This window comes from Crinia signifera, chromosome 12, assembly GCF_055691185.1.
Source record: "Crinia signifera chromosome 12, ASM5569118v1, whole genome shotgun sequence".
NCBI classification, from domain to species: domain Eukaryota; kingdom Metazoa; phylum Chordata; class Amphibia; order Anura; family Myobatrachidae; genus Crinia; species Crinia signifera.
In genome coordinates this window covers 88,738,470-88,764,478 of record NC_139228.1, presented here as the reverse complement: position 1 = coordinate 88,764,478, position 26,009 = coordinate 88,738,470, and the positions used below count along the sequence as shown (strand labels likewise).

The window sequence follows — 26,009 nt, the reverse complement described above, 5'->3', positions numbered from 1 at the left end:
GGCCACAAAAGAAAACAGGAAAGTCCTGAAGTACTTCTCGAGGTTCAAAGAACAACAGGCGTCCCAAGTAGATGCCCTAACTTGCAACTGGCCGGTAGGACTGGCATATGTTTTTCCACCTCTTCCTATGATACCAAGGTTACTGAGGAAAATACAAAAGGAAGAAACAACAGTGATAGCAATATTGCCGTATTGGCCAAGGAGACCTTGGTTTCCAAAGTTACTTCAGATGGCGATAGACAAACCCTGGAAACTACCGCAAATACCAGACTTACTAATACAGGGGAAAGTACAGTGTCCACAGCCAGAGTCGTGGAACTTGACGGCGTGGCTGTTGAGGTCAGAAACTTAAAAAGAAAAGGTTTCTCAGGGACAGTGATTAGTACACTGCTGAAAGCGAGGAAGGAATCTACCTCAAAATCGTATTATAAGGTCTGGAAGAAGTATAGTTCTTGGTGTGTGGAAAATCAGCAATCTCCAGGGGAGATTCCAGGAATTCTGGAATTCTTACAAGGAGGACTAGAAAAGAGACTGTCTCTTAGTACATTAAAGGTACAGATCTCAGCATTAGCCGCAATGCTCGACAAAAATATAGCTGAGAATAAGTATGTTAAAAGGTTTATACAAGCGACAAAAAAGTTGAGACCAACTTTTAAAAACCCTTTGGCACCATGGGACCTGAATATGGTCCTAAAAACACTCATAGACAAACCTTTTGAACCTTTAACAGAGATTCCTCTAAAGTATTTGAACTGGAAAGTGGCATTCCTGGTGGCCATAACATCGGCCAGGAGGGTTTCCGAATTACAGGCATTATGGGCGGAAGAGCCTTTTCTGAACTTTTTTGAAAGTAAGGTAGTGTTACGGACTAATCCACAATTTCTACCAAAAGTAGTCTCAAATTTTCATGTAAATCAGGAAATAGTGCTCCCATCCCTCTGTAAAAATCCGGTAAATGAGAAAGAGAAAAGATTAAACACACTAGACCTAATGAGAGCTCTTAGAGTGTATATAGAAAGAACAAAAGACTTTAGGAAAGCAAAGAATTTATTTGTCTTATCTGAAGGATGTAGAAAAGGATCAGGAGTCTCAAAATTGACACTTGCCAGATGGATCAGAAGCTGTATTCAAGAGGCGTACAAAGTAAATAACCAAATGTTACCAACTGGGTTAAAAGCGCACTCTACGAGAGCACTAGCCACATCTTGGGCAGAAAAAGGAGAAGCGTCCATTACAGAGTTATGCAAGGCAGCAGGTTGGGCATCAGCTCATACCTTTACTAGACATTACAGAATAGATGTGATGTCCTCAGCAGATGCGAAATTCGGACGAAAAGTGCTAAGTGCAGCAATTTAGACCAACAAGGGTTTGTAAAAATATAAGAAAAAAAAAAAATATATATATATATATAACGAAGGGATTGGCACTCAGGACCAATAGAGAAATGCCGGGGTGCCTTCCACGTAAAGGTATACAATATTAGTATCCACAGAGATTCCCTTCCAGGTCCCAAAGCAGAAGAAGAGGCGGCACTCAAAACGGACTTTTCAAATCAAGTGAATCTTTGTATTAAATCATAAATGTAAAAGCAGTTTGACTGCTGTCGAACTGCTTTTACATTTATGATTTAATACAAAGATTCACTTGATTTGAAAAGTCCGTTTTGAGTGCCGCCTCTTCTTCTGCTTTGGGACCTGGAAGGGAATCTCTGTGGATACTAATAATATATATATATATATATATATATATATATATATATATATATATATATATATATATATATATATATATATATATATATATATATATATAAAAAGATATATATATGTATATACATTATTTATCATATGTTATTGGAGGGAAACCCACCCTAATAGTACTGCTCGGGTACCTCCCACAGGTGTTGGCTGCCATGGGGGAGGTAGAGGAAATATCAGATTGTTACCTGATAATATGTTTTCCTCTACTCCACCATGGCAGCATATATTCCCGACCCTGTGTTGTTAATTTATTGTTATGTGATAACTGTTAGTTTATATTTAAGCTGGAGAAATAAAGACAAGGAGGCCCAGGAGGAGGAGCCTTATATAGTGGCCGGATGTCTTTTTTCCTTTCCAAGTACTACCCAGAAGGGAGATAGCCCACAGGTGTTGGCTGCCATGGTGGAGTAGAGGAAAACATATTATCAGGTAACAATCTGATATTTTTTTTGTCTAGTGGCAGAACACCTCCACATGAATATTTTCTGTATTATCATTGGGGGGGGGGTCCTCTTTCCAATACGGAGTGTCTCGTGCGATTGGCACTACTTGCCATCTTGTTAAATGTAGAAACTTGAAATTGGGCTTTAGTTAGAAACAGGGGGGGGGCGCGGCAGAGCGGAGTGTCAGATAGGGAGGCAGCACTGAGGTGATGCTGTTGCGTCCTCCATAGAAGTGAATGGGACCTGGGATGCTCGACCCGGGTTACCCGTTCACACTGCCCAGCAACCCGGGTCTGACCCAGGAATATGTGTGGTGCCAATCAATTACAGACAATTGGGTAAGTGTCATTGTGGCTAGAGAATATCTCCTGCATTTTGGAGGTCCTATGCCCAGAACGGTATTTTTTTTGTTTTGTTTTTTGACTCTCCATTTATGCAAGACCAGTCAAGATGTACATCTTTAGGCACGATTACATTTGCTTTTTTTTTTTTATTATTCCAGAGACATTGTTTCAGGTAATTTTATATACTTACAAATGTTGGCTTCTTTTTGTGGTTATCAAGCAAGGCAGTTCCTTCTGTCGTCTACAGTTTCTGTAGGGACGTCTACAGTTTCTCTGTTTTTCAGTAGGGCATCTGCATTTCCAAATTCAGGCTCCTCCTCTCGTCCTGTCCACAGTCCCCAGGATTTTCACAAGGGTAATGGCCCACATGGTTTAAGGCGCAGAGGGATATCCATTAATCTTGATTTAGACGTCATGCTGGTCTTGGTTGGACAGTACCTTCAGGTAGTGGTGGACGTCTTGGCAGGCCACTGTTGAATTATCCCAATTCAAAACTGATATCTTTCAAAGAGTATGGTTTTCGTGGGACTTGTTTTCTGCACACACTTTCAGTCTGTCTTCCTGTACAGAAGAGTCAAGTCAATTAGAACGTCAGTCTTTGGTGAGATCAATCTTTCAGATATTTTAGGTTTTTGGTGGGAAAGGGTGGCTTCCTTCATTTAGAAGCAGTATAGTTTTCCAGATTCCTTTCAGACACTTCAGATACAGGCTTTGTGCAGTACAAATTCAAGACTAAACAGGCACCTGTCTGATGGGTTCTTGAATCGGCTCTGAATCCACCCTCTCCATAAACTTCCTGAAATTGAGGGCAATTATGTATTCTCTGATATGAGTTCAACATTTATTACAGAGGAGCTCTGTCGGGGTGCAATCAGGCAATGCCATGGTAGTGGCTTACATCAAGAAGCATGGTGGAACCATGGAGTCATCAGGTGATGTTAGATGTGTCTCATATACTTCTTTGGGTAGAGAATGGAGTTCCTGACATTTAGGCCATCCACATTCCCAGAGTGGATAAATGGAAGGAGATCCAGAGACCACCATGCAGTCTTGGTGGAGATCATGGCAGGTCCGTGGTTCTTAAATCTGGGTTATCTGTTTCCACCTGTGTCTGTCTTACCCCAGGGGCTTCAGTGAGTTTGTCAGGATGCCCTTACAGTGATTGTTCATGCTCCTGACTGGCCACTTTCCTCCAGAGCATGTTGGCTGCAGAGCCGTTCCATATTCCTCTTTGGTCAGACCTTCTTTGACAAGGTTCCCGCCTTCAACCTATATTGTCAGTTGGCTTTTGAAACCCAGATCTTGAGAGCTTGGAAGTTGCCGTTTTCCCAGGGTCATGCTGTTACTGTAGGATGGCTTATCACCAGGGTGTTCGTCTGTCTACCCTCATGGGCTAAGTTTTATCTCTCTGTCATTTTTAAGCAATGATTGGCTACGGTTCTGATAGTCCAGGCTTTCTTGCAGCGATTCCTTTCTGTTCAGCCTGCATGTGTCCCTTGTTCCTCCCTGTGATTTTTTTTTTTTTTTTTTTTTTTTAAACGTTTTATTATTTTCATAAGTTTTCGTTGAAAAACATTGCATATACACAAAAACATAGAGCTGTAAGTGGAATTTTACACAGATTTCTTTTTCATAAAACCTATACCAAGAACAGGTATTACTCCTCAATTATCAGCAAATAGAAGATGTAAAATAATCATATTGGTGAAGGAAACATAATCATCACATTACAGATTTTCTAAAGACATATCAAAAAGTTTGAATGTAGTTCTTCTATGTTATGAGTAAAATACTAATAAAATATATGAATATCTCTTGAAGTCCTGTGTGTTGAATTTCAATTCCGCTATCAGCGAGTACTTATCATAAGAGGATTACAAAACAAGGTAAACCATAATTCTTATATTGGCTTTTGTACCTCCTGTACTTTACACAAATCCCTTCGACAGATTAATGTTACTAATTAAACAACGAAATATAAAATTGAGCTTAGATCCTAATAAAAAAGAAAAAAGGGAAAACAAACATGAAGGAAGGGGGGACACAAAGGATAACATACCGGGGAGGGAAATGAATTCCCAAAAATCCCGCTTTGCATCATTCTTCATATCACATGAGTTTAGGTCTCAGAATATACCAATATAATACACACTCAATTATTCACAGAACTGTCATCCACAATTCGGCGTCGTAAATACCATGTGGTATTCTCAAATAATTTCTGTATGAACAGTTGAGTATCCTCGTCAAAAGTTGTTATTACACAGTCCCACTTCTTGTAAAATTTAATTACACCTTTCTCTATATCTTTAAGAGCTGACTGTCTTTCAAATAAGATTATGTCAAGCAACGCTTGTTTGAACTCCTCAATAGATGGGGACCTTCTGCTTATCCAATGACGGAGAATCAATTTCTTTGCTAACGTTAGTAAAACCGTTAAGGCTGGAAGGATCAATTTTTTATTGCAGCCCATATCCCAGTCTTTTAAGTATACAAATAAACAGGGAATTGGGAGGGCTTTTAATTTTAGTTTAAACATATCATTTATATAATTGATCAGTTTATGCCAAAACACTCTTATCTTTCTACACTCCCAGAAATTGTGTATCAGAGTAGCTCCCATCATCCCGCACTTTGGGCATGATCCATCATCATTTGGAACAAAATGGCTTCTCTGTTTTTGTGTTACATACGCCCTATTGATAAATTTCAAATGGGTTTCTTGGAGGGACGTGGAGCATAAGTATTTTAAGGTGTTTGGGCATTTTTTAAACAGGTCCTCTGGTTTCGGAAGCAATGGGATATCTGTTTTCCATTTATCAAACAATACAGCCCTTTGGGAAGACATGTCACATGTTACCAAGAACCCGTATAGATTACGTAATCTGTACCCTGAAGCTCCCTGTGAACCCAGCAAAGAGACCACCGGGTCTGTAAGATCAGTTCTAGTCCATGGCGAAGGTATAGAGCGAGCGTAGTGACGTGCTTGTAAAAACATATAGAACTGGTTTTCCGTAATGTTAAATTTTTCCTTTAGGACAGAATAAGTAAGAATAGTCCCTCCCGGGTCGAAGACATCCCGCACAGCACATATACCCTTGTGCCTCCAGTGTGAGAAATTTATATTTTCTAAGCCAGGAATAAAATTAGGGTTTCCCCAAAATGTAACAAAAGGGGAACCATCGTACCTGCGACCCATTCTCTTATTCAACGCCAGCCAAGAAGCATATGTATTTTGAAAAAGAATTGATTTAAGTAGATGCGGGGGGATAGAAGATCTTGGCAAGTGTAGAAGAGCTGCAAGGGAATAAGGGGAAGAAATAGCTTCTTCCAACTTACTGTTAGTATACACCGAGTTACCCAAAAACCAGTCCGTAATATAACGGAAATGCGTAGCTTGTGTGAAATATGAAATATTAGGTAATCCAAATCCTCCCTCCCCCTTTGGTAGACATAATCTTGAATAATTGATTTTTGTTTTTTTCCCCCCCCAAATAAAATTCCTGAAAATGGATTGGCATTTTTGTAAATCTTTTTTTTTTTAAATGAGAGGTAGCATTTGTAAGATATATGAAAGTTTGGGAAAAACTATACTTTTAATAACGGTGATTCTTCCCATTAATGAGAGTGGTAGAGTTTGCCAGCTATCTAGTAATTTAGAGATAGAGACTAAGACTGGGCAGATATTCATTTTGTATATAAGGTCAATATGGGTAGGGATATGAATTCCCAAATATTTTAATGTGCTTTGGCATATTTTAAAATGATCAAATAAAGGGTCCGATGAGAAATATGTTGTTGGGCCACTTAGGGGGAGCAGTTGGGACTTGTCATAATTAACCTTAAAACCCGTAAATGTACCATAGAAATCTATGGTATCCATTATTTTAGGGATAGATGTATGCGGGTCGGAAATAAATAATAAAAGGTCATCAGCAAAGAGACCCAGCTTCAGCTCCTCCTGATGCACCTTAATTCCCTTGAACTCCGAAGATGCTCTGAGACGAATTGCCAGCGGCTCTATTGCAACAGCAAATAACAAAGGGGAGAGAGGACACCCCTGGCGTGTACCCCGAAGTATGGGAAAATTTGGAGAGAGATAACCATTGGATAAAATCTGGGAGGAGGCACTACAATACAACAACTCAATCGTTTTAATAAATTCTTTTGGGAGGCCAAACCGAGACAATGATTCAAATAGATGATCCCAGGTAACAAGATCAAAGGCCTTCTCGGCATCTAATGATAAAAGGGCTTGTGGATCTGTGTTGCTGTTGGTTTGTACCCAGTGCATTGCCGCGAGTACACGTCTAATATTTGTTGTAGAGTGCCTCCCCCAGATAAACCCAGATTGATCAATGTGGATCACTGAAGGCAATAAAGTTTTCAATCGGTCAGCTAATATTTTTGTGTAGATTTTATAATCAGTATTCATCAAAGAAATTGGTCTGTAGGAGGCAGGTGAAGCTGGGTCCCTCCCCGGTTTCAAAAGAAGTTTAATGGTGGCTGCATTAAAATATTGGGGGAAGGGAGAGCCTTGCAGAAATTCATTGAACATTACTGTCAGGGGTTTTACAATTTTTGGAGCTAGGAGTTTATAAAATTCATTAGTAAGACCGTCTGGGCCTGGAGCTTTACTTAACTTTAAATTTTTGATCACGTTTAAAATTTCTTCCTCTGATATTGGGGTTAATAGTGTTTGCGCCTCTTCTTCCGAAATCTTTGGAGTCTGAATTGAGCTCCAAAAAGAACTTTTGTTAATCTCATTTATCTCTGGTTGTGTATATAGGGCCTTATAAAAGTCATGAAGAATGCCTGAAATAAGGGGACCTGAGTTATGTGTGTTACCATTCGAGTCCTTTAAAGCTGTGATAATTGTCGGGGGTTTCTGCCCTTTCAAAAGATTAGATAATAATTTATTTGCTTTATTACCTAAGTTATAAATACGGCTTTTCGTTTGGAAAGTTTGCCTGGACTCTTGTTGTGCCAATAAATTGTCGAAAAGTTGTTTACGATGTGCATAGGCAGTTTTATTCCTTTGAGTAGGATTACGTTTAAATAACTGATATGCTTCTGTAAGCTGGGCTTGGGTTTGTAAATACAGCTGAGACATCTTCTTATTAAAACTAGCAGTGTATGAAATGATGTCACCTCTTATGACAGTTTTTGAGGCCTGCCAAAAAACTTGGCTCGACCTTGAAGCCATGTCTGCATTTTCGTATTCATAAACCGTCCAGGAGTGCTCTACTGTCTCTTTAAATTTTTTAGAATTTGCTAATCTGGCTGGGTACCTCCATTGGATATATGTACCCTTATCTACTCGTGAGTCAATTTCAATCCAACAGGCGGCATGATCAGAAATGCAGATAGGTTCAATCCCTGTCTTGATCACCCTAGGGAATAGTGTGGTAGATATTAGAACATTATCAATGCGGGATAAGGTGTCGTGCACCTGTGAGTGACAGGAGAATTCCCTTTCGAGGGGATTTTGAGCTCTCCAAGCATCTGTTAAATGTAGTTGTGTCAACAAAAAGGGGATACCTGTTTTAGGAGATGAGCGGCGACCCGGGAGGGAAGGAGATCTATCCAAAGTTGAGGAGGAGGTCGCGTTAAAATCGCCTGCTAGAATAATAAAACCAGCCATATTAGGAGATAAAAGAGTCATAACACTACGGAAAAATTCTGGTGAATGGACATTCGGTGCATAGATGTTACAAAGTGTGTAGCGAGTGTCATAAACTGTGGCTTCTAATATGACATATCGTCCTTCTGGGTCTTTTACCGTTGAGTGAACAGTGATGGGAATATTTTTCTTAGTTAAAATTGCCACCCCTCTTGACTTAGAATTGTAATGGGCTGCAGCTTGTAGGGTCCAGCCCAGGGTATTTAATTTTAACAATTCAGGGGGCAACAAATGTGTCTCTTGGAGATAAATTACGTCCATTTTTAATTTGTTTAAGTAGTGTAAGATTTTCTTCCTTTTCGAAGGTAGATGGAGACCACGTACATTAAGTGTACCAATTTTCAATTGCACCATGAGGTTAATAAATAGACCGAGTATAAATGTAAGGCATAATATACATAAAGGGAATCAATTTTTTGCAGAGACCGGACCCATATGACGCTCTCTAGGGAATTAGGGGAGAGGCGGGAGAGACAAGACACACTGGGGAAAAGCAAAACAATATAATAATAAAAAATAATATAAGAGAAAACACTAACATTAACATCCTTTTGTTCATCAAAAGACATGGAGGTGTTCCTTTTGGCCATCGAGCCCAGATTCAGAACCTGGTACCAGACCAGAAGACTAAACATGAGCTCAATCATGCCCAACTCCTCCTTTGTTCCACTTGGGCCTCCGAAAAACCAGGGCCCCAATGGGTTTCCTGGTCTTCCAGTGTGAAACATAACAGAGGCAGAGACCAAGTTTCTCTTAGTCTCAGCCTTGAAGTGACGCTAACCGCCCCAGCATTTTTCTTATTTACAAAACATCAGAAAACATTGCAAAACTTTGGTTGTAATAGTCTAACAAATGGTCATTCCGTGTATAATAATATACCTCAACCTGATCACACTTCAGACCAACAAAGAAAAGAGACTTTATGAACAGAACCTCGTGAACCCTCTAGTCCACACATGTTAAAAGTCTCTACTTCAAGTTAAATCAAACGTAAGGGAGGGAGGGGTCCAAAGTTGTATAGCATTTTTTGATTGATATTTCACGGGAAAAATCTATATAACTATAGTGAACCTTAACATTTAGACCGTGCCCTAATCGCCGTAGTATAGACATCTGTCACCCATCATGGTGAATTGTTATAAGTCATTCTCAGAAGAAGAATGATAAGATTCGCCCTGAGCTTCCTCTGCGATAAATGTTTCAGCATCCTGAGGATTTGAAAAATCTTTAAATGCATCTCCCTGAAATAGGCGGAGCCGTGCTGGAAACAAAAGTGCAAATTTTCTGCCTTCTTTTACTAGATTTGTACAAATTGGGGAAAATTCCTTTCGGGCTCTCAGCACCTCAGCCGAGTAGTCTTGGAACATTAGTAAATTACTGCCATTCCACTGAAGACATTTAATTTTCCTGTATGCCATCCATAAAGTTTCTTTATGCAGAAAGTTTAAGCACTTAAAGATCACTGGGCGAGGCCTAGAATCTGGGTCTTGCCGTGACGGGCCCAACCTGTGTGCCCTCTCCACCACAATTCCATTACACTGCTCCTGCACCCCAAGAATACCAGGGAGTGTCTGTGCGATAAATGAGTACAAAGCAGGACCCCTGATAGACTCAGGTAGACCAATAATTCTAAGATTATTTCTTCTTGAGCGGTTCTCAAGACTGTCCACCTTATTCATAAGCTGAAACTGAGACTTCTGTAGGGAGTCAGTGCAAGATTTTAATTTGGCCACATCCTCGAATACCTCTCCCAGCCTTTGCTCTGTCACTTGTACCTTTTTGGCAACTTGTTTTATCTGGGATTTGACATCCTGGATGGCCTGGGTTAGTTTGGCAGAGTGAGCTTCCATTATGGGGTTCACTGTCTCGCCTACCGCGCGTACAATATCGTCATATGCCAGGGGGCAGTATGCTGAGGGGAGGGAGACACAGGTAGCAGGGGGGCAGTGGAGGCATGGATTTGGCTGAACAAGTCTGCCTGTGTATCTGCCTGTGTATCTGCCAGGTGAAACTCTCTCCCTGTACTCACTGTGCTCCCCGAGTGGTGTGGCTGAGAACGCTGCGGCTGCGGCTCCAGCTCAGGTGCGTCCGCCATCTTGGGCGCGGCTCTGTCTTTCTGTGTACGCCGCTTGTTCTCCCCTTCTGGTTTACGCTGCTCCATTTAGGCTGACACAGCGATGCGGCGGGTGTCCAGGGAGACGGGATTGTAGCTTCGGCAGGTCGGTATGTCGCGATGAGGGCACCGGGATAGCTTAGTATTGCTGGGGCGGTTGCGGAGCTCCGAGATGCACGTCTGCTCACATCCCCACCCGAACCGGAAGCCTCTCCTCCCTGTGATTTAAACATGGTGTTGCTCCTTGAATTTGTTCAACTTGTTTCTGAGATGGCTTCCTTTTAGTCTTCTCTCATTCAGAATGGGTAGCTTTTCACACAAAAGCCAGTCTGAGGATTAGTAGGGGTTAGAAGGGGACCCACTGTGCCGCTATGTGTGGCCCCAGTTTAAAGTGCCGTGTTCCCCATATGAACTTCAATGCAATGTACAGATTTTATGGTGAATAAAAAAAATCTAATGATTTTTTTTTTTTTTTCTTACACTGCATTAAGAGAACTTAACTAAAGATACTTGACATTCTAGCCGCACCATACTAGTGAGTGACCAAATTAAAGAAAGCATGTTATCGCAGAATTGGTACTTACACACAAAGGGCCAGATGTATCAAGCTTCAAAAAGTGATAAAATGGAGAGTGATGAACAACCAGCCAATCAGCTCCTAGCTGCCATGTCACAGACTGGGTTTGAAAAATGTCAGGTAGGAGCTGATTGGCTGGCTGTTCATCACTCTCCATTTTATCACTTTTTGAAGCTTGATACATCTGGCCCAAAGCCATAAACCAAACTACACCAACATACATATCTCCTCTTATCTCAAAATATCATCCAACACGACCTCTACGCTCCTCCCAAGATCTGCGTCTCTCATCCACACTCATTACTTGCTCCCATTCCCGACTGCAGGACTTTCTTCGGGCTGCACCCACTCTGGAGGAGAGTCTTATTGTGCTTAGGAGGGCATTCCACAGTCTCCAAACCTAGAAGCGTTCCCTAAAAACTTATCTCTTCAGGCAAGCTTATCAAATTCCAGAACCAGTCATAGAACCTTGCATTCTGGTGGAATCGATGCAATAAAGAATACAGTATCTATCCTTATGTATCTATCCTTATTTCCCTATAGATTGTAAGCTTGTGAGCAGGGCCCTCCTACATTTTGACTGTCTGTAAATCCTCTGTTTGTTGTATCACCTTTGTAAAGCGCAACGTAATATGCTGCGCTATATAAGAAACTGTGGTACTTATGTATTATCTGGGCTCCCATGTTAAATACACCCCATTTTTTCATACCCCTACTATCCAACTATGCATGGAGTTGATTTTATATAGTGTGGCGAGCGCAGCGAGCCACCGTGCCCGAAGCGTGGCGAGCCCCGCGAGGGGACGCGGTCTCATAAGAAAAACGGGAGCCCAGATATTACATAAGTACCGAAACTGTTAATAAATAAAAATTAAATAGGGATTGTTTTTATTCTCCTATTAAGCAGTCAAGCAAAATATTTTGGCCGTTTTTAAGCTATGTACAGATTTTTAAAAAAAAATTTTTTGTTTTTACAGGACTGTTTGAAATTAACTACATGCACGAACTTTTCACAAACATGGTTCAAAAAAGGTAATTTATATATTACTGTATATTGTTAGAGAATTTTTGCGTCAATGATCTACATGTAGGTAATGACTATTGATTCCAGTTGGGTTTCACTAAAAGAGAAAGTAGTTCTTCTTGCTGCTGTTTAGCAAAATCAACCCCCTTTGGCTTGAGATGGTTGGCCACTCGCATCGGGACGATGAGAATAATTTAGACAGCATAGAGAGGTAATGAGCGGTAGAGAGATGAGAATGTAAAGGAGATAATCTCTCATACTCTCACTTTTAGTGTCGTATTTACTAAGATTGGCAACATCCCATCAGATTCTATCTATTTTCTAAAAGGTGCTAAATTAGTAGAATCTGATTGGTTGATATAGGCTAACACCCATCTTCAACACAACTCCCATCTTAGCAAATGTGTTTTCTGGATTTTCTATTTTTTTTTTTTTTTTTTTTGCGCATTTTCCATATTACCTTTATGAAGGAGTCTTGAGCTTCCTCATCCCTTTTGTGTATTTGTTGGCCTTTCTTGTACAGACCTCGCACTAATGGTATTGGTTTCACAATGTTTTGTCTTTTTATAGACTACATGTGTACCCGCTGCACTCCAGCATCACTCTGGATGAACAGAACATGGTCTTCATGGCTCCTGTTTGGGGGTACAGGAAGGTATCTCCAGCTTTAATCTGCACTTGTTTCAAAGAAAATTCTGAACTTTTTTTCTTGCTCAGAGAATTGTGTTCTTTAAATCTACGTTCCTTTTCTGCATCTCCGTAGGTTATTTTATCCACAAACATTGCGGAGAGCTCTATAACCGTTTCCGATGTGAAGTACGGTAGGTGGTATCTGATTGGGGTCTCCTGGTAGATAAAGCAACTTCCTCAGACCAAGTCTTTTTTGACTTGCTGTTAATTTACTGGTTGTTTTTTTTTTTTTTGTGGGCTGCAGTGCACTGTTTAAACTACTTTGTAAAGATTGAGTATCTACTTGCTTAAATTAGCCTGCGGTAATAATTGAGGTTCCCCTTAAATGTTTGCCCATGTTTTAGGCATAGCTGTGAAACCATTCATATATTTACTGGAAGGAGTCACTGTAAATTGAAAAGGTGTTTTTTGCAGTTTGGTTCTTTTAAAATAAAATCATTTTCTTCTAAATTATTTTAAATTTTCTTACGGTCGAATTGTGTTTGTTTAAATTTCAGTTATAGATTTCTGCTTGACAAAAATACTGGTTTGTGATGAAGAGACCAACTACCAGAGCTTGAGGCTCAGCTGGGCATCGAAGACTAACTGTGATCAGAGAAAAGGTGCAGTATTCCGGTGTTTGCAGTGACTCTAGATTGAGTTGGTCAGAATCGCCCTGCCTTGTGTGAACATAGTGGAATCACCAAGTAATCATTTTGAAGTCCAGTTCCTTTTATCTTAACATCTGAATAGGACTATATCTTTTGCCCACAGATCAGCCCATTTCTTAAGCTGGGTACACACCTACAGATTTATCTTTCAATACCATCTGTGGTATTGTGTGGGAGCATATGAGAATCGCTCACGCAACACTGGAAATCAACAAATCTGTTCCATTTAACAAATTTATCTGAACAATTACTTTTATCCATTTTCCAGTGTTTGGGAGCAAATGGTTAATTGCCCATAGATTACCGGATTTATGTTCTCACCAGACAGATTGGACAGATAAATCTGTAGGTGTGTGCAAAGGCGGATGCACAGGCACACCCTAATGCAGTGCACAACCTTATGAATAATGCTGCTTTCCCACTGCCTACACGGGTAATGACCCGTTTTTTTTAAACGGGTCTTTAAACGGGTAAGAGCCATAAAGACTCTTTCCCACTGCAGCTTTTAAACGGTAAATTACCGTTTAAAAGCTGTTTTTGTCACATTCCCACTTACCCGTTTAAAAACCCGTTTAAGCAGTGTAAAGATAGGGGGGTCCCCCCCACTGCCGTAACCAGCACCAGGCTGAAAGAGCCGGGGCTGGTAATAAAAAATCAGGAAACCCGACAAATAGGGGTTCCCTGATTTTTTACAACCAGCCCCAGGCTCCAGGTCCGGGGCTGGTTCCCAAAATACGGGGGACAAAATGACTAGGGGTCCCCCGTATTTTAAGAACCAGCCCCAGGCACAACCAGCCAGCAGGGTAATGCCACAGCCGGGGGACACTTATGATATAAGTTCCCGCGGCCAAAGCATTAACCCTACCGACCAGTCAGCCTGGCCAGGGGCCCTGGGGGAGTGGGGACCCCCCCAATAAAGGGGTCCCCCCCCTCCAGGACTTACCTGACCAGGCTGAAGCCTGGTGCTGTCCTCGATGCCCCTGGGCGGTGGGCATCGAGCTGATGGTATGGTGTAAAAAATAGAATAAAAACCATTGTCTTTTACTGGTGAACTATGAGTCCCAGCAAGCCTCCCCCGCAAGCTGGGACTTGGAGAACCACAAGTCCCAGCCTGCGGGGCATTAAAGGGCCCGCTGGGTCTTGTAGTTCCACAGTAAAAGAAAGAGTTAAATAAACACACTGACACACGTGAAAAATAAAAGTTTAATACATACATAACACATACATACTGATACTTACCTATCTTGAGCCCGTAGGTAGCCCTGGTCCTGATGTCCTGGTTCGTTTCGGCGTCTGTATCCATGTCGGCATCCCTGTCGGCGTCGGCGGTCCGGAGTCCGAAGAAATCCATTTGGGAAGCTGTGGAAGGAAACCATACTCGCCTGTCCCAGCGCGACGTAGTCCAGGTAAGGTCTTTGCAAAAAAACAAACCGACACCCCGAAACCAGACCGGACTGACGGAGACGCACGTGTGTTTGTTTACATCGTGCGGCTCCGCCTCCCGAATGCCGCTATTGGCCGCCTTGCGGCCTAGCGGCTCCTGATTGGCCGCTAGGCCGCAAGGCGGCCAATAGCGGCATTCGGGGGCGGAGCCGCACGATGTAAACACACCGTGAGGCTCTCTGCCTGTCCGCTTGGTTCGGGTGTCGGTTTGTTTTTTTTGCAAAGACCTTACCTGGACTACGTCGCGCTGGGACAGGTGAGTATGGTTTTCTTCCACAGCTTCCCAAATGGATTTCTTCGGACTCCGGACCGCCGACAGGGATGCCGACATGGATACAGACGCCGACACGAACCAGGACATCAGGACCAGGGCTACCTACGGGCTCAAGATAGGTAAGTATCAGTATGTATGTGTTATGTATGTATTAAACTTTTATTTTTCACGTGTGTCAGTGTGTTTATTTAACTCTTTCTTTTACTGTGGAACTACAAGACCCAGCGGGCCCTTTAATGCCCCGCAGGCTGGGACTTGTGGTTCTCCAAGTCCCAGCTTGCGGGGGAGGCTTGCTGGGACTCATAGTTCACCAGTAAAAGACAATGGTTTTTATTCTATTTTTTACACCATACCATCAGCTCGATGCCCACCGCCCAGGGGCATCGAGGACAGCACCAGGCTTCAGCCTGGTCAGGTAAGTCCTGGAGGGGGGGGGACCCCTTTATTGGGGGGGTCCCCACTCCCCCAGGGCCCCTGGCCAGGCTGACTGGTCGGTAGGGTTAATGCTTTGGCCTCGGAAACTTATATCATAAGTGTCCCCCGGCTGTGGCATTACCCTGCTGGCTGGTTGTGCCTGGGGCTGGTTCTTAAAATACGGGGGACCCCTAGTCATTTTGTCCCCCGTATTTTGGGAACCAGCCCCGGACCTGGAGCCTGGGGCTGGTTGTAAAAAATCAGGGAACCCCTATTTGTCGGGTTTCCTGATTTTTTTAATACCAGCCCCGGCTCCTTCAGCCTGGTGCTGGTTACGGCAGTGGGGGGGGACCCCATGCCGTTTTTTTTTTTTAACGTGTAAAGGGCTACCCCTTTCCCACTGCCGAAAAAACGGCTCTTACACATTAAAAACACTGCTTTTTACACTGGTAACAAAAACCGGTATTTGTTACCCGTGTAAAGCAACCTGGAGCTTTCCCACTGCAGCTCTAGCCGTTTAAAAAGGCTAAAAAAACGGCATTTACACGTGTAAAGCCTGCAGTGGGAAAGGGGCATAAATCCCACTAGCAATACCTTTTTATCAGACTCTTGCTTTTTTAGAACTGTATTCCATTAAATGAAGCGCCCATCAATCCATTGTGTGTGTTTTGCATTAATTGTACTAGACCATTGTCATATCACTACATACCTGCGTCACCCATATATGTCTTTGACTTTATTTTCATGTTCTGTTACACAGTAGTTAGATTAAAACTGAAATAGGCCGGAGATTATGGTGTGGCTGAGGGCCTTATTCTGGTCTGTGCGGACGGAGCCGAATATGCGGCCAGGACCGTGCGTCCTAAACCCCGCCTTCCATACGGATCGCTCACTCCGTCAGAATGCGGTAAGAAGCTGTCCGAACGGACCGCAAGTGTATTTCTCATGTATACACCTCCTCCATCTCTGGGAACCTCCCCCATCATTCGATGGTCGCATACCATCGAATGCAGGACCGAGTGGCCAGGCAGCTCCCGCAACCTCAGACCACTCGGGCATTTCTCCGTGCAAAAGCAGGGATCTGGGCGGGCAGCTGACATCCGGCGATGTCATATGTCCGCCCCCTACACGTGCGTCACCATACGTACGCCCAGCGTTTTCATGGGAACGCCCATGAAACGCGGGGTGTAAACATATGGTAATGAACACAAACAGCCCTTCACACCCCTCTCCACCCCCTGTTCGTAGTGTACACATTTCATGCGGAATTTGGACGCCTCTGCACATGCGCAGACACAAAACATCGGCGGACCGACCGCACGCGGACATTACCACACCAACCAGAATAAGGGCCTGAGAGACGTATTATATCGTAGCGAGTGCCAATAGATTTTGGTAGACACAATTGACTGGCGGTGTTAGACGCACCCGTCTGATGGTCACCCCTTAATAAAAATGTGCTGCGCACGCCTAAGGGTGTGTGCCCAGCTTAAGTAGCATGGCTTAACAAGGTTTTGCCAATAATCCTTTTGAGTTCTCTGTGCAGGCGGACTTGATGGCATCATGCTTCAGATTTTTCAGACGTGAATCTACTTTTTCACGACATTGCGGTTGTGGACTTTTGGAGTGTAATGTGGTGATTATGGGAGAACACAGATCTTAGTCATAATCTTACGGAACCTCTTTGGAAATGGTGTGTGCTTTTGTTACACTGCACACTATCACACTGGACAATGGTAGATGGGTGGCCTGTGGCCACAAACTGAGGATATATATAGTCAGCAATTATACAATGGTGTCTGTATGTATATGGCTAACTACTCCTCACCACCTATGATGTGCAGTACCACTAGTGGCCACCATAAACATAGGCAAAACACTGCTCAGTACGCATCACATGTGTTCTGAGCAATCTGTGCTTGGGCAGCTCGCTCCACACTGGCACCCGTCTCCCTGTGGGTACGGTGCTTTAGCCCGATATAGACTGTTTTGTGGTTTTAGTTACAGGAGTGGATCTCGATGATATGCTGTAGTTGTAGCCGCTCAGGGACCTTTGCTTATTAAGCGTATATGGCTGTACGATGCGTTTCAGCTTGATGAGGTAAGAAAGTCTACTGTGATATAAGAGAAGTCCCCGTCTATACACCCGAATGGATTAGGTAAATTTATGTAACCGGATGTATTCAGTACCTGAAGTAGAATCTGCCCTCAGCGGTTTTATGATGAGCATTTCATCATGCAGCCTACTGTATATTGTTTACTTCAAAATTGTGTTGCTCACGTCTGTCACAATTTTACATTTTCAGGTCGAGCTGGGCGCGTTTCAAAAGGATATTGCTACAGACTTGTGCTGAAGGAGTTTTGGGATAATTTCATGCCTGAGAACATTGAACCGGAGATCCTGGTATGTAACACAATGGAAACGAATTTACGGTGAACAGAACTTTTACACACTCCCTCGCCTCTGTGTCATATGATGGGGTTCCCCTGCTAGGTCGTCATCTCAGCGTTGCACCTTACTGTAGTTTGCCCGTTTACGGCCTGATTCCGCCCCATCAGTCTCGCAAATGTCTCCAGGACTGCGCACGTACTGTGGCCTGCTTGGGGTAGGACACTGGGACTGTTTCACAAAACGGGGAAATTATATCAATGCTTATATTGCCTGTATGTAAAGTATAACAAGGGCAAATTTCTGATTTCAAAATATTCTGATTTTGTTTACCAAGCCTAGCAAACTATAGCCGAACAATTGGTAAAAAAAATTATATTCAAGTCTATTTTTTTTATTTTATTTTTTCAACTATAATAATCTGTTGAAACCACTTTGACCGCTTCTTGTCCTTGTTATGTCCTTCAGCGAACCCCTTTGGGAAGCACAATTTTGAAGGTGAAAGTCCTTGACATGGGCGAGCCTAGAGCGTTGCTGGCTACAGCTCTCTCCCCTCCGAACGTCTATGACATTGAACGCAACATACTTTTGCTCAAGGAGGTAAGTGTCTGTTTATGTCAAGAGATTCCCGAATCAAAGACTTTCTTAGAGTTTACATTCTCAGAAACCATGACAAAATCTGATCTGTACAGTATTACTATGCGTTCTAATTGTGATAAACATGGACATAAATTATGGAAGTGGCTCCAACCAGTTTGATGATCTCAATGTGTCATTTGGCTTTTTAAAATAAAAAAATAAAATAAAAACTAAAAAAAAAAAAAAAAAGACCCACTGCGCCGCAAAGAGCATGCAAACAGGTACGGTTCCTATGCGGCTGGCCATACATGCAGCCATTGCATCAGGACCGGAAGGCGGGGTGACTGCATTTCAGTGCATAAATGCGGTCAGGAGTGGGTGGATCCTGTTCTGCAACATCCAGCCACACACCGCCAACTTGCGGCTCAGCCGGTCCTGTTCTCGCCGCGACGTGTGGCCACTGCCTAAAGAGATGAAATTGCTAAAATATCTAAACTCAACTGACTTGTTAACTTGTAATTGAATTGGGTCCCTCCTTTTGCCACTCACACACTTACCATGATGTTGTGCATTGTGATACTTTTTATAACCTCAAATATCTGACTAAACTTAATTGTGTTCTTCTCCAAAGCTTTCCTTACCCCTTTTTTCTCAGTTATTATTTTTTTTTTCAGATTTACTTTTATGCGTGCATATTTAAAAGTTAATGCAAGATTATTTCCTTATTTACATTACTATTTTTGTGCAAACTTTCCAATCTGCACCGTTAAGAGCCCATGAACAAATACTGACTTCTGTTGCGCAGCAGCTGGTGATTGGTAGCAGTGATAATTCAGTCCTTGTTGCGATTTAGGCCTTTTGAGACTAAAACTTGCTCATTGACAGTTTCCAAATCATGACCGTTGTCGTACCTGCAGTGTGGCGTAATGATAGTACTCCTGGTACAGATGGAGCCGGCTCCATCTGTTCCCGGCGCCCGGCAGATCCCTTTCACTGGCGAGCGCCGGCGATAGCGACTGGGCAGCGTCACCCTGCCTGTCTCCGCTTCAGGGAGATGCTGCCCAGTTCGGGGGGGGGGGGGGTTGGGCGGCGAGGGGGACCGGCGGCAGGCTCCGTTGCCACGGGGCGCGCAACAGAATCGACAGTCGCTGCAAGGATGAAGAGGACTACATCTGTATGTTCTTCTTACAGATCGGGGCACTTGCAGTGAGTAGAAACCAGGAGGATAATCCATACGATGGGGAAATCACATTTTTGGGGAGAGTTCTCGCGCAGTTACCGCTTGACTTGCAGTTCGGAAAACTCATTGTTTTTGGACATGTTTTTGGCTGTCTTGACGAATGTCTTATAATGGGTAAGTGTTATGGTCCGTATTTTAAGATTCCTTCTATCTTCTACTAGCAGGAGGTACCCCGCGATGCTCAGGTTTGGTTGTGCAATTAGCATTACTTGAACTTTATCATTTTTTGTTTTAAGCTAAACTGTTCGCGATGCCCATGGTGTGACCGGCATGCACCTGTCTGTGGTGGGCCCATGGTGTGACCGGCATACACCTGTCTGTGGTGGGCCCATGGTGTGACCGGCATACACCTGTCTGTGGTGGGCCTATGGTGTGGTCGGCATACACCTGTCTGTGGTGGGCCCATGGTGTGGCCGGCATACACCTGTCTGTGGTGGGCCCATGGTGTGGCCGGCATACACCTGTCTGTGGTGGGCCCATGGTGTGGCCGGCATACACCTGTCTGTGGTGGGCCCGTGCTGTGACTGCCAATACACCTGTCTGTGGTGGGCCCATGGTGTGACCGGCATACACCTGTCTGTGGTGGGCCCGTGGTGTGACTGCCAATACACCTGTCTGTGGTGGGCCCGTGGTGTGACTGCCAATACACCTGTCTGTGGTGGGCCCATGGTGTGACTGGCATACACCTGTCTGTGGTGGGCCCATGGTGTGACCGGCATACACCTGTCTGTGGTGGGCCCGTGGTGTGACTGCCAATACACCTGTCTGTGGTGGGCCCGTGGTGTGGTCGGCATACACCGGTCTGTGGTTGGCCCGTGGTGTGACTGCCAATACACCTGTCTGTGGTGGGCCCATGGTGTGACTGCCAATACACCTGTCTGTGGTGGGCCCATGGTGTGGTGGGCCCATGGTGTGAACGGCATACACCTGTCTGTGGTGGACCCATGGTGTGAACGGCATACACCTGTCTGTGGTGGACCCATGGTGTGAACGGCATACACCTGTCTGTGGTGGACCCATGGTGTGTACGGCATACACCTGTCTTTGGTGGGCCCATGGTGTGAACGGCATACACCTGTCTGTGGTGGGCCCATGGTGTGGCCGGCATACACCTGTCTTTGGTGGGCCCATGGTGTGAACGGCATGTGGTCGTCTGTAGTGGGCTCCCGGATGTGACCACAGTTTTTTTTTTTCTTAAACACCAATTCCTCTACCCCCTCTATGTTATGCAACTGTGCCGTTCTATCTGTTCACATCCTTTTTGTTCTTGCACAGCTGCAGCTCTGTCACTCAGGAACTTTTTTGCAATGCCCTTCAGACAGCTCCTTGATGGATACAGGTATGTAATAATTGGCAGTTAGTTGTATAATGCATGCATATTCCCCAGCACTTTTACAGATCATTTACATTCAAAGCAGTCCCTGCCCCAGTGGGACTAACTATCTAACTTTTTTTTTTTTTTTTTTTGTAGTGGTTTTCATATTGTATTTTATTTTTTGTGGTTATTTTTTACTGCCATTGATATTTTTACCTGTATTTGAATGTAACTGATCTTTCTCATACACTGGTGTGTGTGGCAGTAATTTAGACACATTTACTATTGAAGAGAATGTTGGAAGAGAAGACATTGGGAAGGACGGGGGACCCGCTGCTTCAGCAGCATCCTAAAAAGAGTGCGCGGCTATGCCTGACGTTAAGATGTGAGCGTAACCAGAAATGCCAGTTAGTAATAACTTGGGAAATTATAAATTGTACCTTCATAGATGAGATCAGAACAGACAAACGAGAGTCAACAGGGCAAGGCATTTTGGAAGCAAAACCACATGTCCCAAAACTCTAGGAGTCAATCTGCGCAGGAAAATCCAGCAGTGGCGAAATCCGCGTGGATCGGTGAATTTGCCGGGAATCAACATGGTTTTTGCGAATTTGCAGCAGTTTTCGGCCATGCCGATGTGACCCCCCCCAAAAAAAATAACAACGTGAAACAGCCACAAACACGAGCAAAAAAAAGACCCGTCAATGATTGATCATCTCCATACTTGTCCAAATACCAATCTTTGAAGTTACCAAGTGAAGAGGAGGGGCTTCCAGCATTGCACAACTCGGCATCTGGCTGCATTTAATATTTGGACTACTAATTTAATTTTGGTTATCTCTAATGATGTAATTGGCAAACCCAAGAGTAAAGACCCAAGGTACCTTAACTATGGGGACGTTGACCACCATGCTAATCAAATTCACAATTCTATCCACGAAAGAAGTCTACCGTACATAGGTAAAAATGCTCAATGTGCCACAACGGGGCAGATTTATTAAGCTTGGTGGAGTGATAATGTGGCTGGTACTTTATCACCGGCCAATCAGCTCCTAACAGTGAAGTTACAGGCTTGGTTTAAAAAATGACAGGTAGGAGCTGATTGGCCGGTGATAATCACTTCACCAAGCTTAATAAGTCTGCCCCAACCTCTCTAGCAATGAGGGGAGACAGTGGGGAACATTGTGTGTAACGTAGTAGTGACCAAATACCACCTGTAACACATTATAGACATCTTCCTGAACCAAGGTTGAGATAGATGCCTTTGAGTCTGACCAAGCTTGTGCATCTGGTGCTGGACCCATTTCCCACTGAAGTATATTTGATGTAGCAGGAAGATGCCCAATACTGATCTTGCTTTTGTCGTTTCTTCTATTTTATAGGAGCAAGCTAAGTTACGCTGGTAACAGTGGAAGTGACCTCATCGCACTTGTTGATGCCTTCAGGGTAGACTTTCATGTTCTAGTTTTTAATTAGTTATTGTTACAGGTTAGTCCTGTGCTGTAAATGTTATGTTTTTCTGTCTTTGCAGTTTTGGCAGGAGTGCAAGAAGCGAGGTGATCTTAGATATCCTAAGGTGTGTTAACAAAGGACTAAAAATGTTTTATGGGGTCAGGATATCCTGATTTACCCAGTAAATTTTTGTTCCAATCACCCACAGCCTTCTCCCAACGGCGGAGCTGGCAGCCGGGCCCTATACAATGCGGTCTTCCCCGGCAGCATTGAACAGGGTATCTCGGCAGAACGAGCCTGACTTCACAGGCAGTGGGGCTCATTCTGCAGAGAACGGCCGGGAAGTGACGAGCTCCCGGATGCAGCTCGCCTCTTCCCATCCGCAGCTCGCGGCCACGCCCCCCTTCTCATACCGCTGCTGATGGGACATTGAATCCCACCTGCTTTTTCTCGGTCGAGCAGACAGAGAACGTGACAGGGTCACGGCTGTCGGGCCAGCTCGACAGCCGTGGCCCAGGATAGAAACCCCCCCAAAAAAAACTAACCTGATAATATTTTGGTACGTCTTATTTAGGAGGAAATGGAATGGGGAAAATCAAATTACATTCAGATAAGACGAATACGAGAGGTGAGTGTGAATCTGAAGTGATCTACCATAATGAGTATAACACGGTCCTTTCTGGTGCTGATTGTGATAAAGATGATTGAACCCAGCCTGGGGGGGGGGGTTAAAAGAAGTATTGGTTAAGTTATAGTCGAACATGGATCACTACTGCTTTTAACTTAATTTGCAAATTGAGTTGTGCATATCCTATTTGGCCAGAAACACAATAATAAAGGATTACCACAGCTGATGATGATTTTACAGGAGGGCTCTGGGAAGATATTATGGGATTATGGAAAAGAAAAGCCAAACCAAATCCACAAAGGGTCAGATTCAATGTAGATCACATGCTAGTCTGCGGTAACACACGGTGCGGTTCCTTTTCTATTCAATTAAATATAATTGTGATCAGGATTTAATCGCACGGCGCGGTGTACACGTTCGATCTGTACTATACAGTCTTGCCTGCACAGTCTATTTTTCTATTCCATCTTGTTGTCGCGCATCGGTATCGAATGCGTTAGATTTCATTTTCGGTTCGATTTTTGTTATATAAGCAAAATCAAATAGAAAATAGACTGCATCGAACCAAGTGTTCACACCCTATTACTAGGATTTTGTAGTGCCTGCTTATTTTCAATACATTTTGTGAAGAGGCTTTTATTTATTTAATTTTTTTCACATTAGGTGGCTGCTCTATATGATGAACTTAAACAGCGCATGGCCCATTTCAACATGCATGTAAATCCACAGCCTCCTATGGATGATGTTTCCAAAAACAAGCAGCGCTTTTTACTCCAGGTACACGCCTATATCCCTCCAAAGTACTGACTTATTACTGTGTTTATTAATTGTCATTTGTTCCTAGAATAAAGCTTTATTTCTACAGTCTAAAAAAACAAGTAAAACACCTAAGCACAGGTACACGCTGTAATGACCATCAATTGTTGCCGGATCCATGTTGATGCCAGATCCATTTTGCCGGAATGGATCAGGCATCCATTATTCATCGGCCGAATCCGGGTGTCGGATTTGGCCGATGATTGACACTCGCCGGGCCGGCGCTCGGACCAGGTGAGCGCGGGAGACTGAGAGGGAGCCTGGATGGAGCCGGTGCAGCGGCGGGTATGTACAGGAGGGTGCGGGCTGCGGCGGACAGGAGGACGGCGCCATATAAGCTGCTGCTGCTCACCCGGCACCGTCCTCCCTGCCTCAATCCGGCATTGAGAATGACGGAAACACAGCAGTTTTGGCTGTGTTCCCGTCAAAAGCCGGTGAATTAGCGGCTATTCCGTCAATCCACCTGCTTTTCGGCATGTCGAAACATTACGGGAAAAAAAAGCTAAGATTGAATAGATCGGAACCCCTTCCGATGTATTCATGTCGAAAACTGCCATCTTTTCGGTAAGACGGCAGTTTCGACACTGATTGAATATACCCCTATGACACTAGAACATGGGTCTTCAAACTGCGGCCCTCCAGATGTTGTGGAACTACATGTCCCAGCATGCCCTGACAGCTTTGGCATGCTCTTATAGGAAAAAATGTGGCAATGCATGCTGGGACATGTAGTTTCACAACATCTGGAGGGCCACAGTTTGAAGACCCATGCCCTAGAACAACATTCATGCCACTCCATTCTAGAGAGTTGTATGAAGGTGAGGTGTGATCGATCTGACAATGTTTGTGGTCCGGTTTGCTGTAAGCACAACACCAAATTTGCTTGTGCTATCTCTAGGTTTGATCTGCAGCACATCAAACCCGATAACATTGCAAACGAGCGCAGGAGGGCATATATTGCGTGTACGTATTGAGCAATGAAGACAATTTGTTCAAAAATGGTAAATCTGCCAGTCAGCGCTCCAGCGTGTAACCGACTTCAGGTTTTTTCAACACTGATTTGATTTATTATGAAAACAGAGGCGAGCTGATAAGACTACGTCACAGCCACACAGATTTAATGGCAACATGTGGTGTGTTTGTACATTGGCTTGCAATTCATTGTGTCCATCTCATAGTTACTACACTCTGATTTCAGTTGTAACGCTCTCTGTATATTATCTCAAGTATATAATGTGTATCTCCAACATTTCTCAGATTGTGATCGCCGGGGCTTTCTACCCAAATTATTTCACTTACGACCAACCATATGAAGATCTTGGTGTTCGAGAGCTAGGAGGCATGAACCCCAAAACAACAGTGTTGGTAATGTCAAAATCATGCACACAGTAACACTTCCTAGGCCAGCTAACGGAATATGTTCTCTACAGAATCGGTTAGCTCAAACTGCCAAGAACAACCAATATTGCAATGTCTATTTAAAACCGATCTCGATATACCGTTAAATATAGACGTACGTATCGCCAGAGTAGTGTTACCATCCAATAAAATAAAACACTTTTGCCCCTTAAAGCCCAATTCATGCCTGGTTGTTTGCTGAGCAAATGAATCGATACGATGCGCACGTGTATAGGCCGCAATGCGCATGTGCTCTCTGCACTCTTCATGCGTCAGGCACCGTTATATTTTCCATCTATGCCCATTTCGTTCCTGAATTAAGAAAAAGTTGTCAAAAACAAACACAGGAAGAACTTCCCGACCATTTCCTGTGTTGATCAGTGACATGTCGGCCTTTTGTCAATTGCTCCTTTTTGTTTTATGCGTTGTAACACCTATGTGTTATAAAAACAGATTAGGAAATTGCGGAGTAGATCCATAAATCCAGTTTTAATTGGCCTAATTCACTTTTCATTTTCTGAGCAGCTGAAGAATGTACCAGCCTACGGATTTCTGTACCACAAGCAGATACAGTCTCTCTTCCGACAGTGTGGGCAAGTGAAAGCGATCATGTTTGATGGGTCAAGGTGAGTACTCCTACCATTAGGGCTTCATACGTGAACCGTATTCTTTTAATGTCTCCTTCAGCGAATGTTTCCGAAAGTGGTCTGTTTTGCAGAAAACCGTCCTCACGGTTCTAATAATTAATAATACTTCTTATATAATTTAATGCACAAA

At 43.6% G+C, this 26,009-nt stretch overlaps 1 protein-coding gene across 1 annotated transcript in view; it reads left to right on the top strand.

Moving 5' to 3' along the window:
* The window catches only part of TDRD9 (tudor domain containing 9), a 112,095-nt gene that overhangs the window by 58,709 nt on the left and 27,377 nt on the right, over positions 1 to 26,009 (top strand). Inside the window, exons 10-23 of the mRNA XM_083167662.1 lie at positions 11,898 to 11,952; positions 12,515 to 12,599; positions 12,708 to 12,765; positions 13,132 to 13,236; positions 17,722 to 17,819; positions 18,273 to 18,404; positions 19,575 to 19,737; positions 20,899 to 20,962; positions 22,321 to 22,384; positions 22,470 to 22,514; positions 22,965 to 23,018; positions 23,682 to 23,795; positions 25,092 to 25,199; positions 25,758 to 25,858. Coding sequence (XP_083023788.1) covers positions 11,898 to 11,952; positions 12,515 to 12,599; positions 12,708 to 12,765; positions 13,132 to 13,236; positions 17,722 to 17,819; positions 18,273 to 18,404; positions 19,575 to 19,737; positions 20,899 to 20,962; positions 22,321 to 22,384; positions 22,470 to 22,514; positions 22,965 to 23,018; positions 23,682 to 23,795; positions 25,092 to 25,199; positions 25,758 to 25,858 — 1,246 coding nt within the window. The remainder of the gene's footprint in view (positions 1 to 11,897; positions 11,953 to 12,514; positions 12,600 to 12,707; positions 12,766 to 13,131; positions 13,237 to 17,721; positions 17,820 to 18,272; positions 18,405 to 19,574; positions 19,738 to 20,898; positions 20,963 to 22,320; positions 22,385 to 22,469; positions 22,515 to 22,964; positions 23,019 to 23,681; positions 23,796 to 25,091; positions 25,200 to 25,757; positions 25,859 to 26,009) is intronic.